This window comes from Thalassophryne amazonica, chromosome 5 (assembly GCF_902500255.1).
Source record: "Thalassophryne amazonica chromosome 5, fThaAma1.1, whole genome shotgun sequence".
Taxonomy (NCBI): Eukaryota; Metazoa; Chordata; class Actinopteri; order Batrachoidiformes; family Batrachoididae; genus Thalassophryne; species Thalassophryne amazonica.
Window position 1 is genome coordinate 5,747,929 of NC_047107.1, and position 14,511 is coordinate 5,762,439.

At 44.6% G+C, this 14,511-nt stretch overlaps 1 protein-coding gene and 1 long non-coding RNA gene across 2 annotated transcripts in view; one reads left to right on the forward strand and one right to left on the reverse strand.

The window, feature by feature from the left end:
• hnf1a (HNF1 homeobox a) overlaps positions 1-14,511 on the reverse strand; it is a 65,185-nt gene that overhangs the window by 22,267 nt on the left and 28,407 nt on the right. The window contains exons 5-8 of the mRNA XM_034169682.1: positions 7,311-7,453; positions 7,058-7,199; positions 6,788-6,976; positions 6,598-6,713 (exon numbers count right to left, since the gene is read on the reverse strand). Coding sequence (XP_034025573.1) covers positions 6,598-6,713; positions 6,788-6,976; positions 7,058-7,199; positions 7,311-7,453 — 590 coding nt within the window. The remainder of the gene's footprint in view (positions 1-6,597; positions 6,714-6,787; positions 6,977-7,057; positions 7,200-7,310; positions 7,454-14,511) is intronic.
• On the forward strand, positions 4,915-5,712 carry LOC117510068. Its single transcript, XR_004560607.1, has 3 exons — positions 4,915-5,006; positions 5,132-5,233; positions 5,416-5,712. It is a non-coding gene; the product is annotated as an uncharacterized LOC117510068 (long non-coding RNA).

Below are 14,511 nucleotides of genomic sequence, written 5' to 3' on the forward strand. Positions count from 1 at the left end.
TCCGAAATTAGTTTGGTAAAAATTTGAACCACAAGTTAAAAATGTATGCCTCTGGATGATTTGGGTGATATTGCCAGCGTATCAGTATGGTGTTAAAAGAAATGAATTTTTTTTTTTTGTGACCAGTTCTCCTTTGCCTGCAGAGGATAGAGCAGTTTCTCCTAGAAGCAGCTCTCTTCTGTTTGCAGAGGGTAGAACTATACATCTGCTATGAAACTTTTAACAGGTAGGTGCTCTACTGATTTTAAATTTTAAAAAAGTTTGTAGCTGTTTACTACGTTAACGGTCTAAAAATTATTGGACGAAAATTTGTCGGAAGATAATTTGTCTGATAATGGTTTTTAAAGTTATCTAAAAATATAATCCGATAATGAAAACATTATCTTCCATAATTATCTGTTATCGGATTATCGGAACTGTGCCCACCACTGGAAATCATGGACATCGTGTCCTTCTGACAAAAGAGGAAAAAGACCATCCAGCTTGTTACCAGTGCAAAGTTCAAAAACCAGCATCTCTGATGGTATGGGGGTGTGTTAGTGCCCATGACATGGGCAACTACATATCTGTGATGGCACCATCAATGCTGAAAGATACATCCAGGCTTTGGAGCAACACATGCTGCCATCCAAACAATGTCTTTTTCAGGGACGTCCCTGCTTATTTCAGCAAGACAATGTCAAGACCACATTCTGCACGTGTTACAACAGCGTGGCTTCATAGTAAAAGAGTGTGGGTACTAGACTGGCCTGCCTGCAGTCCAGACCTGTCGCCCACTGAAAATGTGTGGCGCATTATGAAGAGCAAAATACGACAACGGAGTCCCCGGACTGTTGAACAACTGAAGTCGTATATCAAGCAAGAATGGGAAAGAATTCCACCTACAAAGCTTCAACAATTAGTGTCCTCAGTTCCCAAACGCTTATTGAGTGTTGTCTGAAGGAAAGGTGATGTAACACAGTGGTAAACATACCACTGTCCCAGCTTTTTTGAAACATGTTGTAGGCATCCATTTCAAAATGAGCAAATATTTGCACAAAAACAAAGTTTATCAGTTTGAACATTAAATATCTTGTCTTTTTTGTGTATTCAATTGAATATAGGTTGAAAAGGATTTGCAAATCATTATATTCTGTTTTTATTTACATTTTACACAACGTCCCAACTTTACTGGAATTGGAGTTGTATTTCTTCCTCCTGCTAGCTTCCTCGTGCATATGACCTGCCTGTTTACTCGACCACGCCTAAGCCTGATTTTAGTTGTACTTTTGCTCTTGTTGGACTGCCTTTTTGTGTACTGGACCCCATTTGCTGTTTCGGTAAACTGTTTTTAGAGCTGCTTGTCTGAGTCCTTCATTTGTGTCCAGCCATTTCTGACCACCATGCCTGACAGATCAATCTGGCGCACAGTGGACAAAGTGGACTCTAGTCCTTTTCAGCTGGCGGTATGCCGCTGTAGTCGGCAATTAGCCCAACAGGAAGACCGTCTCGCCACCCTTATCACCAGCTTTAACGAGCTAGCTAAGTGTCAAGACACCTTCATGTCTTCTGTGAGCACCCAGATCGAAAAACTGCTGTCGAAGTTCGACCCTCAGGCTAGCCCGGTCTTGGCTATCAATATCACCAGTTCTTCACCTTCGGTTCTGCCTCCCACCTCACTGGCTTCCATACTGAAACCTGTCTTCTGTAATCAACTTTCCCGCCCAGAATGTTTCTCTGGAGAAACCGTTCATCACGCAGTGTGAGTTACATTATGAACTAATTTCATCAATGTTTCCATCTGAAAAGGTGAAGATAGCATTCATGTTCACTCACCTGTCCGGCTGGGCTGCGGCATGGGCTACAGCAGAGTGGAGCTGTCAGTCCTTCTCCTGCTACTCTCTCCAAGCCTTCACAACGGCTCTCCAGCAGGTGTTTCAGCACACGTCCCCGGGCGCGAGGCAGCGGGCTCACTCCTGAGGCTGCAGCAGGGCAGTTGTCCTGTTGCCGACTACACCATCGACTTCCACATTCTGGCCGCCAAAAGTGAATGGAATTTGACTGCTGTCCTAGATGTGTTCTTCCAGGGACTGGCAAGCAACATCCAGGACCAGCTGTTCGCCATTGACCTTCCAGGGGACCCTGATGAGCTCATTGTGCTGGCAATCTGGAACGTCATCTGTCTGACTGACCCCGCCGAGAAGCTCACTTCCTCCCGCAGCATTCATCCACACCATCGCTACAGCTGTCAGCGACCCATCACCCTGAGGTCGTCTCGTCTCACAGCGGCACTGAGAAACCCATGCAGCTGGGCTGTACTCATCTTTCCCAGGAAGAGCGGCACCGCCTTCAGGAGGACAGACTATGTTTTTACTGTTTGGTCACGTGATCTCCAGTTGTTCAGTCAGGGGTGCCTCTGCGAAATCCAGAACCACTTTGCGGGTCAGTCTAAATTCCATTTCTTCCTCTGCATCTCAAAATGTAATTCCCGCTAAATTAGTGCCCGATTTTTCTTCTGTTTCGGTTCCAGCATTTATTGATTCTGGTTCAGATGCCAATTTAATGTTCTCTTCTCTCGCCAGGTCCCTTTGCCTTACATTATTTCACCTCTCATGCCCTCTGGTGGTGAACGCGGTAGATGGTCACAAATTGGGACAAACAACTCACCTCACTCAGTTGGTTCGTGTGATCATAGAGAACCATACAGAATCAATCAGTTTTTTCGTGTTTGATAAAATGACTCAGCTGGTAATTTTGGGGCACCCCTGGCTACAACAACATGGCCCAAACTTTAACTGGGCAAAAGGGTAGATCATCTCTTGGGGACCTTCTTGTACTAGGAACTGTTGAGTTAAGACCAATTCATTATCGCCTGGCACGATTCCGGATCTCGAGGGCATCACGTCTTGTTATCAAGACTTAGCTCAGGCATTTAGCAAGTCGAAGGCTAAATCTTTGCCGCCACACCACGAATATGACTGCGCCCGCCCCAGGGAAAACTGTATTCTCTGTCAGCTCAGTTGCTCACTGCGGGCTTAATTTGTCTCTCGTCATCGGCTGCAGGGACAGGGTTTTTCTTCGTTGAGAAAAAGGACAAATCGCTCCGTCCCTATATTGATTATTGCGGCTTAAATGATATAACTGTCAAAAACCGTTATCCCCTGCTTCTTATTTCATCCGCCTTCAAATTGTTGGAGGGCGCCAAAGTATTTACGATGCTGGACTCCGCAATGCATATTAGTCAGAATCAAGCAGGGTGATGAGTGAAAAACAGTGTTCAATATGCCTACGGGCCATTACAAATATTTGGTGATGCCATTTGGGCTCACCAATGCTCCCGCAGTTTTCCAGAATATGGTCAGTGATGTTCTGTGTGAATACCTTAATGAGTATGTTTTTGTCTATTAGGATGACATTCTCATTTTTTCTCCAGATCTGGAATTGCACACCCGAGACGCTCGCTCTGCATTGCAAACCTTGCTGCAAAATGACTTGTATGTTAAAGCTGAAAAATGTGAGTTTCACAGATCCACTGTATCTTTTCTGGAGTTTGTAATAGCTGAAGGGGTGATTCGGATGGACCCGGATAAGGTGGCGGCAGTACCTGATTGTAATCGTAAGTAGGTACCGAGATTACTGGGGTTTGCTAATTTCTATCGCAAATTCATAGGAAATTTCAGTGCTATCGCAGCTCCGCTACACAGCATGACCACTTTCCTTCAGTCGTTCTCCTGGACACCAGGGTGTGATGAGGCATTCTGGGTCCTAAAGCAATGCTTCACTGTGGTCACTGTGCTGCTCCTCCCTGACCCTGCTCATCAGTTTATGGTTGAGGTCGATGCTTCTGATCTGGGTGTGGGTGCTATTCTGTCCTCAGATGAGCCCCATGGACAGGAGGTTACATCTGTGTGCTTTTTGTCTAGGAAATTGTCTGCAGCCAAGCGCGACTACAGCATTGGCAACCGCAAACTGGTGGCAGTTAAGATGGCCTTGGAGGAGTGGTGGCACTGGCTTGAGGGGGCGCAGATGCCATGTCTCATTTACACTGACCACAGAAATCTGCCTTATCACCACATCACGAAGCACCTTAATGCCCGGCAGGCTCAGTGGGCCATCTTTTTCAGCCAGTTTGATTTTGTGTTGTCATACCGACCTGGTACTAAGAACAGCAAACCTGACACCCTGTCACAACAATGTGATAATCCTGACACACTGTCCGACCCACGGAACAATACTTCCTCCCTCCCTCCTGTTTTGTTTCAGCCATCTTGTGGGAAGTAGAGTCACGGGTTGGGGGGAGGTGATTGAGTGGCAAGTCATTTTTCTTGCCATCTGGGAATAAAGGAAACTGTGTTTGTGGTTTGGCAGAGATTTTGGTGGCCACTGCTTGTAAAAGATGTCACCAAATTTGCTAATGTTTGTCATGTCTGTGCCATGCATAAGTCTTCAACTCGCTCTCCTGTGTCACGGTTTGAGTTTTGCTTGGTGTTCTGGGTTGTTTGTTCTTTTGTGCTGTTAGTTATTTTTTGCGTTTCATTGGGTTTGGTTGGCTTCTTCTCTTGCTGGGTCTTTCTCTATTTCTCTGGCCACACCCTGTTCTGGTGCTTTCCATGCACACCTGTCCCTGATTTGCTGATTACCACCTGCAGTTATTTTAGCTCACTGGGTGTGTTTGTCTCTCGCCAGTTTGTCATGCCTTGTGCCTTCAATCCAGCTCTGTTCTTGCGTTCCATAGTTCTGTCTGCCTCTTTGTGTGTACCTGACCTCCAGCCTGTTGCTTTGACCACGCCTGTTTGCCTGATGTTTCTTGTACTGCTGCTTTTCCTGGACTGCCTTCTCATGTACCGACCTCCGATGTCTTCTACAGTAAAACCATCTAAAAACCAGAGCTGTTTGCTTGAGTCATGCATTTGTGTCCTGCCGTTCCAGACCATTCAGCCTGATATCCTGCTGGCTCCCTGTATCCTCTGCCAATCCCCAGACAGCCTTGGATTGAGATTTTGTTACTGGACTCCCACCTTCCAAGGGTACCACTGTTGTTTTGACAGTTGTGGACAGACTATCTAAAATGTGCTATTTTATACCTCCACTTATGCTTCCCTCGGTCAAGGAAATGGCTGAGATTATGCTGACTCGTGTTTCGTCTTCACAGGTTTCCACAGGACATTGTTTCTGATCGAGGAGTCCAATTCATCTCCGGCTTCTGGAGGGAGTTCTACAGCTTACTCTGTGCCACCTCCAGTCTGACATCCAGGTACCATCCTCAAGACTGAGAGACTTAATCAGGAGTTAGAAATGGGTCTCAGAATCCCTCCACCTGGTCTTCACCGTTATCCTTGATTGAACTTACCCACAATAGTCTGTCATCATCTTCCTTTGGTTTCTCCCCTTTCCATGTTGTGTATGGTCATCAACGTTATCTGTTTTCCTCCACAGACTTACTGTCCCCTGTACCATCTGCCTTCAGCCTTATCCTCTGCTGCCAGCGAACCTGTGAGTGGGCCAGACAGGCCTTATGCCATTCCTTGGCACTATACAAGACTGTTTCTGACCGTAAGAGATCCTCGGAAGGTTTGGCTATCCACTTGCAACCTGCCTCTACGTGGTGTTCCCAGGAAGCTTTCTCCCAGGTTCGTTGGCCCTTTTCCCGTTTCTAAAATTATTAACACAGTCTCTGTCCGTCTCTGCCTTCCTAAGGCCATGTGCAGTCATCCCATGTTTCATGGAAGCCATGTCAAGCCTTTCCAGTCCAGTTCTTTGTGGTCATTATTGATTTGTCAACCTATGAGTTCCCATCACAGGTTGATGGTCAGAAATTTAATTAATGACATTTGTGACATTAATGACTGATGTTCTGTCCATGGCATTTTAGTAAACGTGAATGATTATGCTGCATTCTCACAGTTCTCTGTCCGTTCCACTGGCTGAATGCAGCATAAGTATTCACCAGTTTGCTAAAATACCATGGACAGAACATTAATTAAATGTTACATCCTGTGTGCACAGCTGTGATGTTCCACACAGACTCTGATATGAGTGTCTGTGAGTGGTTCACTGTAACGCATGGAGACATTTATTCTCGAAGTACATAGCATATGCAATTGTTTACAATGAATGATTTTATTTTCTAAATCTGTGCCGCAACAACAGTCTGTCGAGTACAGTCAATTAATGCCAAGGTTTCAAATGGGCAAAATACAGACACTATCTGCACCTGCTTAATTTCCTTTTGTCGTGTGCATTCATCACCTATATGTATGTTACTTCCCAGAATTTTGTGCACTCAGGTGGGCACACTTGAAATTGCATATATGCGTGAATGCAAACTCACTAAATAAATATGCACTACTCTGCACAATTGACAGTTGCGTTCCTTGGTGGGCACTGTTACTAACTCAGCATGTCAGTGTATTTGCAAGTGCAATGGCGTGTGTGCACGTTTTTTTCACACACACACACACACACACACACACTTTTAGTAAATCAGTTCTGAATGTCTAAAGTTACTCAACAACACAACATCATTCCAAGGATGTAGTATATAAGACCTAGGGCCAGTACTACATCTTTGGTACTAGGTACCCCTACAGACTACCAAACCCTTTAAAACTACAGTACCTGTCTGACAGCAGAGAGGCTGGTCAGGGTCCCCAGGCTGTTGCTGTCAGTGATGACCATGGCCTGAGACAGCACACCAGATGAAGGGTACTGGGGCGAATCAGATTTACTGTACACTAAAACGGTAAACAGATGAGTGAATCTGTATTCAGTGTTGTAAAACTGTACCCTTTCCTTAGTATAGCCTTACTGTGAGAAGGAAGCTGCGCCATAGTTGCCATGAATGGACTAGCACCCATATGACTTGGGAGCTGTGATGGTATTGACGGCTGTGCAGAGGTGTGAAGCTGTTGCTGGAATGAGATTGGCTGGAGGGTGGTGAAACCGCTGCCCACATTGTTTATAACGGGTACGGTCTGTGGCTGCGTTGATGCCAGACCTGTGAACCAAAAGGCAAAGTCGTCATTGTCTTTGTTTTGTCACTGACTGGAAATGAAGCAAACAGAGTTGGTGAGGTTACCAATGAGAAGTGAGGACTCTCCAAGAGTCATGACGCTTGGCAGTGAGGCCATGATGAGGCCCTGTGAGGAGGCAGGGGAGGCGGACAGACTGTGCATCGACGTCAGAGTGCTTACCGGGGGCAAAGGACCACCGCTAGATACCTGGAGCAGAGGACACAATCATGATGGCCGGCTACTCTCTTGTAACGAGCTGGGTTCAAAATCAGAACAGCTGCCTGGGTTTTTGTTAGTGATGATGACAGGTACTCTCACCAGTTTGGGGTTGTGGTTTTCAAGGAGTGTGTGGCTCGGCTCGAGCTGGATGGGGCTGATCACCAGAGGTCCTACTCTTTCCCCTCCACTACCTCTGGCTGAACTCAGGGTGTCACATGGGCTTTGTTGGCTATATTTTACACCTGAAAAACAAAGACAACAAGAAATTACTGATGCAAGCTTGACCTTTTAGCAAAAGCACATCATGGCACCGAGTTCGGCAGCTGGGACACATCGTGCAAATGCATTAAAACAAAACAAAATAAGTGCCTTCACACAGCTATATGTCAAACGTGCATCAGGGTGGACAAAATGTATGAAATACTACCTTAAATACACACCAAAAATGATCAATAAAATCACTCTTAATTTGTACCGTTGTACTCCAATTCAAATGTATAATTATGGTATGAGGTCAGTGTGAAGATGGACCTCCATGGTCAGTTGGATGATTTTATTTGTTGCTGGGAAAAATAACTGCTGTAAGTGTCATGTCCTCTACATATACAACCCCAATTCCAGTGAAGTTGGGACATTGTGCAAAATGTAAATAAAAACAGAATACAATGATTTGCAAATCCTCTTCAACCTATATTCAACTGAATACACCACAAAGACAAGATATTTAATGTTCAAACTGATAAACTTTATTGTTTTTGTGTAAATATTTGGTCATTTTGAAATAGATGCCTGCAACACACTTCAAAAAAGTTGGGACGGGGTAACAAAAGACTGGGAAAGTTGATGAATACTCAAAGAGCACCTAATTGGAAACACGTGAGTGTCATAATTGGGTATAAAAGGAGCATCCCCAAAAGGCTCAGCCATTCACATGCAAAGATGAGGTGAGAATCATCACTTTGTGGACAACTGCATGAAAAAATAGTCTAACAGCTTAAGAACAATGTTTCACAATGTTCAATTGCAAGGAATTTAAGGATTCCAGCATCTACAGTCATTAATATAATCAGAAGATTCAAAGAGTCTGGAGAGCTTTCTACACGTAAGCGGCAAGGCCTAAAACCAACATTGAATGCCCGTGACCTTCGATCCCTCAGGCAGCACTGCATTAAAAACCGACATCATTGTGTAAAGGATCTTACCGTGTGGACTCAGGAACACTTCGGAAAACCATTGTCAGTTAACACAGTTCGTCGCTACAGCTACAAGTGCAAGTTAAAACTCTACCATGCAAAGTGAAAGCCATACATCAACAACATCCAGAAACGCCGCCGCCTTCTCTGGGCCCGAGCTCATTTGAAATGGACAGACGCAAAGTGGAAAAGTGTGCTGTGGTCTGATGAGTCCACATTTCAAATTGTTTTTGGAAATCATGGATGTTGTGTCCTCCGGACAAAAGAGAAAAAAGACCATTCAGATTGTTACAGCGCAAAGTTCAAAAGCCAGCATCTGCGATGGTATGGGGGGGGTGTTAGTGCCAAAGGCATGGACAACTTACACATCTGTGATGGCACCAACAATTCTGAAAGGTACATCCAGGTTTTGGAGCAACACATGCTGCCATCCAAGCAACGTCTTTTTCAGAGACATCCCTGCTTATTTTGGAAAGACAATGCCAAGCCACATTCTCCACGTGTTACAACAGCGTGGCTTCATAGTAAAAGAGTACAGGTACTAGACTGGCCTGCCTGCAGTCCAGAACTGTTGTCCACTGAAAATGTGTGGTGCATTATGAAGTACAAAATACGACAATGGAGACCCCGGACTGTTGAACAACTAAAGTCGTACATCAACCAAGAATGGGAAAGAATTCCACCTACAAAGCTTCAACAATTCATGTCCTCAGTTCCCAAACGCTTATTGAGTGTTGTTAGAAGGAAAGGTGATGTAACACTGTGGTAAACATACCACTGTCCCAGCTTTTTTTAAATGTGTTGCAAGCATCTATTTCGAAATGAGCAAATATTTGCACAAAAACAATAAAATTTATCAGTTTGAACATTAAATATCTTGTCCTTGTGGTGTATTCAATTGAATATAGGTTGAAGAGGATTTGCAACTCATTGTATTCTGTTTTTAATTTACATTTTTCACAACGTCCCAACTTCACTGGAATTAGTGTTGTAATTTGAGTTTTTCATCACTCATCTTCAACCACTTTTCCGGGTTCGGGTCATGGGGGCAACAGCTCCAGAAGGGGACCCCAGACTTCCCTTTCCCGTGCCACACTGACCACCTCTGACTGGGGGATCCCAAGGCCTTCCCAGACCAGTGTGGAGATATAATCTCTCCACCTACTCCTGGGTCTTCCCCAGGGTCTCCTTCCAGATGGACGTACCTGGAACACCTCCCTAGGGAGGCGCTCAGGAGGCATCCTTACCAGATGCCTGAACCACCTTAGCTGGGTCCTTTCAATGCGAAGGAGCAGCGACTCTACTCCGAGCTTCCCACGGATGACCGAACTTCTCACCCTATCTCTAAGGGAGACCCCAGCCACCCTCCTGAGGAAGCCCATTTCGGCCACTTGTACCCGCAAATCTAGTTCATGATCCAACCCTCATGACCATAGGTGAGAGTAGGAATAAAGACTGTCCAGTAGATCGAGAGCTTCGCCTTTTGGCTCAACTCCTTTTTCGTCACAACAGTACGGTAAAGCAAATGCAATACCGCACCTGCTGCACGATTCTCCAGCCAATCTCACTCTCCATCATCCCCTCACTCATGAACAACACCCCGAGGTACTCGAACTCCTTCACTTGGGGCAAGGCCGTATTCCCTATCCAGAGTAGGCAATCCATCGGTTTCCTGCTGAGAACCATGGCCTCATATGTAGAGGTGCTGATCCTCATCCCAGCTGCTTCACACTCGGCTGCGAACCGATGCAGTGAGTGTTGGAGGTCACCGGCCGATAAAGCAAACAGGACCACATCATCTGCAAAAAGCAGTGATGAGACCCTGAGCCCACCAAACCGGAAACCCTCCTCCCCCTGACTACGCCTCGATATCCTGTCCATGAATATCACAAACAGAACTGGTGACAAGGCACAGCCCTGGCACAGGCCAACCTTCACCTGAAACGACTTACTGCTGAGCACCCGAACACAGCTCTCGCTTTGCGAGTACAGAGATTGGATGGCCGTGAGAAGTGACCCCCTCACTCCATAATCCCGCAGCACCTCCCACAGTATCTCCCGGGGTACCCGATCATACACCTTCTCCAAATCCAGAAAACACATGTAGATTGAGTGGGCATACTCCCAGGCACCCTCCAGGATCCTTGTGAGAGTAAAGAGCTGGTGAGTTGTTCCACAACCAGGATGGAACCCGCATTGTTCCTCATCAATCAGATGTTCGACTATCGGCCGAACCCTCCTTTCCAGCACCCTGGAGTAGATTTTACCAGGGAGGCTGAGTAATGTGATGCCCCTGCAGTTGGCACACACTCTCTGGTCCCCCTTTTTAAATATGAGGACCACCATCCTAGTTTGCCACTCCTTCGGCACTGTCCCAGACCTCAGTGCAATGTCGAAGAGACGTCTCATCCAAGACAATCCCTCCACACCCAGGGCCTTCAGCATTGGACGGATCTCAGAGTTGTTTGACTACCTCAGTGACTTCCACCAGGGAAATTGATGAAAATCCTCCATCAGCTTCCAGCTCTGCTCCTAATATAGAGGATGCCCCAGTCTCATGCAGGAGTTCTTCAAAGTGTTCCTTCCAGCGCCGGATTACATCCTCAGTTGAGGTCAACAGAGTCCCATCCTTACTGTAGACAGCTTGGATGGTTCCCCGTTTTCCCCTCCTGAGGTGCCTCACGATCCACCAGAAGCACCTTGGTGCCAAATGAAAGTCCTTCTCCATGGTTGCTCTGAACCCCTCCCATATACCCGCTGCTTTGCCTCCCCACAGCAGAGGCTGCTGCCCTTCGGGCCTGTCGGTACCTTGCACCTAGACCTCAGTGCAGCTTTTGATACTGTTGACCATAAAATTTTATTACAGAGATTAGAGCATGCCGTAGGTATTAAAGGCACTGCGCTGCAGTGGTTTGAATCATATTTATCTAATAGATTACAATTTGTTCATGTAAATGGGGAGCCTTCTGCACGGACTAAGGTTAATTATGGAGTTCCACAAGGTTCTGTGCTAGGACCGATTTTATTCACTTTATACATGCTTCCCTTAGGCAGTATTATTAGAAAGCATTGCTTAAATTTTCATTGTTACGCAGATGATACCCAGCTTTATCTATCCATGAAGCCAGAGGACACACACCAATTAGTTAAACTGCAGGAATGTCTTTCAGACATAAAGACATGGATGACCTCTAATTTGCTGCTTTTAAATTCAGATAAAACTGAAGTTATTGTACTTGGCCCCACAAATCTTAGAGACATGGTGTCTAACCAGATCCTTACTCTGGATGGCATTACCCTGACCTCCAGTAATACTGTGAGAAATCTTGGAGTCATTTTTGATTAGGATATGTCCTTCAGTGCGCATATTAAGCAAATATGTAGGACTGCTTTTTTGCATTTGCGCAATATCTCTAAAATTAGAAAGGTCTTGTCTCAGAGTGATGCTGAACAGCTAATTCATGCATTTATTTCTTCTAGGCTGGATTATTGTATTATTATCAGGTTGTCCTAAAAGTTCCCTGAAAAGCCTTCAGTTAATTCAAAATGCTGCAGCTAGAGTACTGACGGGGACTAGAAGGAGAGAGCATATTTCACCCATATTGGCTTCTCTTCATTGGCTCCCTGTTAATTCTAGAATAGAATTTAAAATTCTTCTTCTTACTTATAAGGTTTTGAATAATCAGGTCCCATCTTATCTTAGGGACCTCATAGTACCATATCACCCCAATAGAGCGCTTCGCTGTCAGACTGCAGGCTTACTTGTAGTTCCTAGGGTTTGTAAGAGTAGAATGGGAGGCAGAGCCTTCAACTTTCAGGCTCCTCTCCTGTGGAACCAGCTCCCAATTTGGATTAGGGAGACAGACACCCTCTCTACTTTTAAGATTAAGCTTAAAACTTTCCTTTTTGAAAAAGCTTATAGTTAGGGCTGGATCAGGTGACCCTGAACCATCCCTTAGTTATGCTGCTATAGACTTAGACTGCTGGGGGGTTTCCCATGATGCACCCAGTGTTTCTTGTTGTTCACCTCTTTTTGCTCTGTATGCACCACTCTGCTTTTAATCATTGGTGATTGATCTCTGCTGTCTTCCACAGCATGTCTTTTTCCTGATTCTCTCCCCTCAGCCCCAACCAGTCCCAGCAGAAGACTGCCCCTCCCTGAGCCTGGTTCTGCTGGAGGTTTCTTCCTGTTAAAAGGGAGTTTTCCTTCCCACTGTCGCCAAGTGCTTGCTCATAGGGGGTTGTTTTGACTGTTGGGGTTTTTCTGTAATTATTGTATGGCTTTTGCCTTACAATATAAAGCGCCTTGGGGCGACTGTTTGTTGTGATTTGGCGCTATATAAATAAAATTGATTTGATTTGCAACTGCCTCTGGAGTCCTCCCAGATAACAATTCCCGGAAGGACTCCTTCAGTTGGACGGCTTCCCTGACCACCGGTGTCCACCAAATTGTTTGAGGGTTGCCAGCCCTTGAGGCACCTAAGACCTTGATCAAATCAGATTAATAGGTCCACTTTGTAGCCAGTAGTGCATGCTTATAGTCTACGATAGCTTCACGCCACGCAAGGTAGAATAATTCTAATTTTGAAGTACGCCATTTCTGTTCCAGACCTCCAGCTTTATGCTTGAGGTCACGCAAGTAACCACTGAACCAAGGTGACTGTGTGTTGTGTCAAGAAAGATGACTTTAAGCTTGCTTTCAGCTTGTTTTCATCTTGGAATATAGTACGTGCCATTGGATTAATACACATGTTGTTGGAATAAACTGGACAGTGGTTGGTACTTTCCTGGAGTAAGTGAGGTCATACCGGACTTTTCCATTACAGATGGGGAGGCCCATGGAATGAACTCAGTGGTGAAGACGATGTAATATGTCTAAGATGATTCTAAAATGACAAAGTATGATCAAATGAAGTATTAATGTGTTAAAAGTAATATCTAAGAATGATTCCAACATAACAAGTATGATTAAATGAATTATTAATGTAATAAAAGTAAGAGTTGATTAGAAAAAGTATGTCACAAATAAGTGAAATGAATGATTATATGAGTTGTTTTTCATTGCAGTTAGAGAGAAAGAGGAACTAAAGAAGTTGTTTTTAGTGCAGAGGCAGAGAAAAAAGAAGTTAGTGATGTCGCAAGCGAGGCCAGAAGAGCTGATGATAAAAACAAATGATCAAATAATAAAGATATGATAACATGTGAAAATGTTGTATATGATCATATGAATTGTTTTTATGTGAAAGAGAGTTGTAATGAAATTATTGAATATGATTGATGTGATTCTAAAGACATGATTTAAGAGATTATTTGAGAGAGTTTTCAACTCCCACTCAGGCCGTCCAGTCACGGAGTAGCAGAGCATTGGAGAATAATCACTGGCCTTAAGTCTGAGTGGGGAAGTTTCAACGTTTTCTCTCTCAAGGAACATCACATCATACCAGAATGGATTAGATCAACTTTTGGTTGATTGAAGAAGGAATAAACTCTTATGTGGATTTATTTCCTGAAGGATTACAACATCACACAAGGATCGTGGTCAGCTAACAACTAATGGCTGATGAAGAGGAAATCAAGTTCATCGAACTGGGGATTTTAACATCAAAAAAACCTCCTTCCCTCACTCCTAGAAAAATTGTTAAGAAGTTAATCCAGTCCAGTCAGAGTAAGATCAGACAGCATTATTGAATCAGAAACAAAAATCTCTGCCAATTATTATTCTGATTATATTTGAATTACTGTTGCGAAATTATCATCATATAACCGATTTTGATTATGTTGTCAGCACTTGCAAAACCTGCAATAAATTTCCAAGCATGCAGTTAAAGTGTTAAGGCTCGGACATTGGATTTATTGATTCTTCTTAAGGTGTAAAAGTTAGTTTTTCGGGTGTATAACATCAAAAAGTGCTCTAAAAGGTTAGTCTGGTTTTTAATGAAATTAACGCATCCTGGGGACTCGCTGTATGAGTCATTAAATTCAAAATCTAGCAACATTCCAAGAGCCCTGATCCATAGAGGAGAGCTGCCGTTAACGGGCATGGCCGGCTCATATCCTGGTTCCAGAGGAGGCTATTCGACCGGGGTGCGAGATCAGCGTCAGCGGGG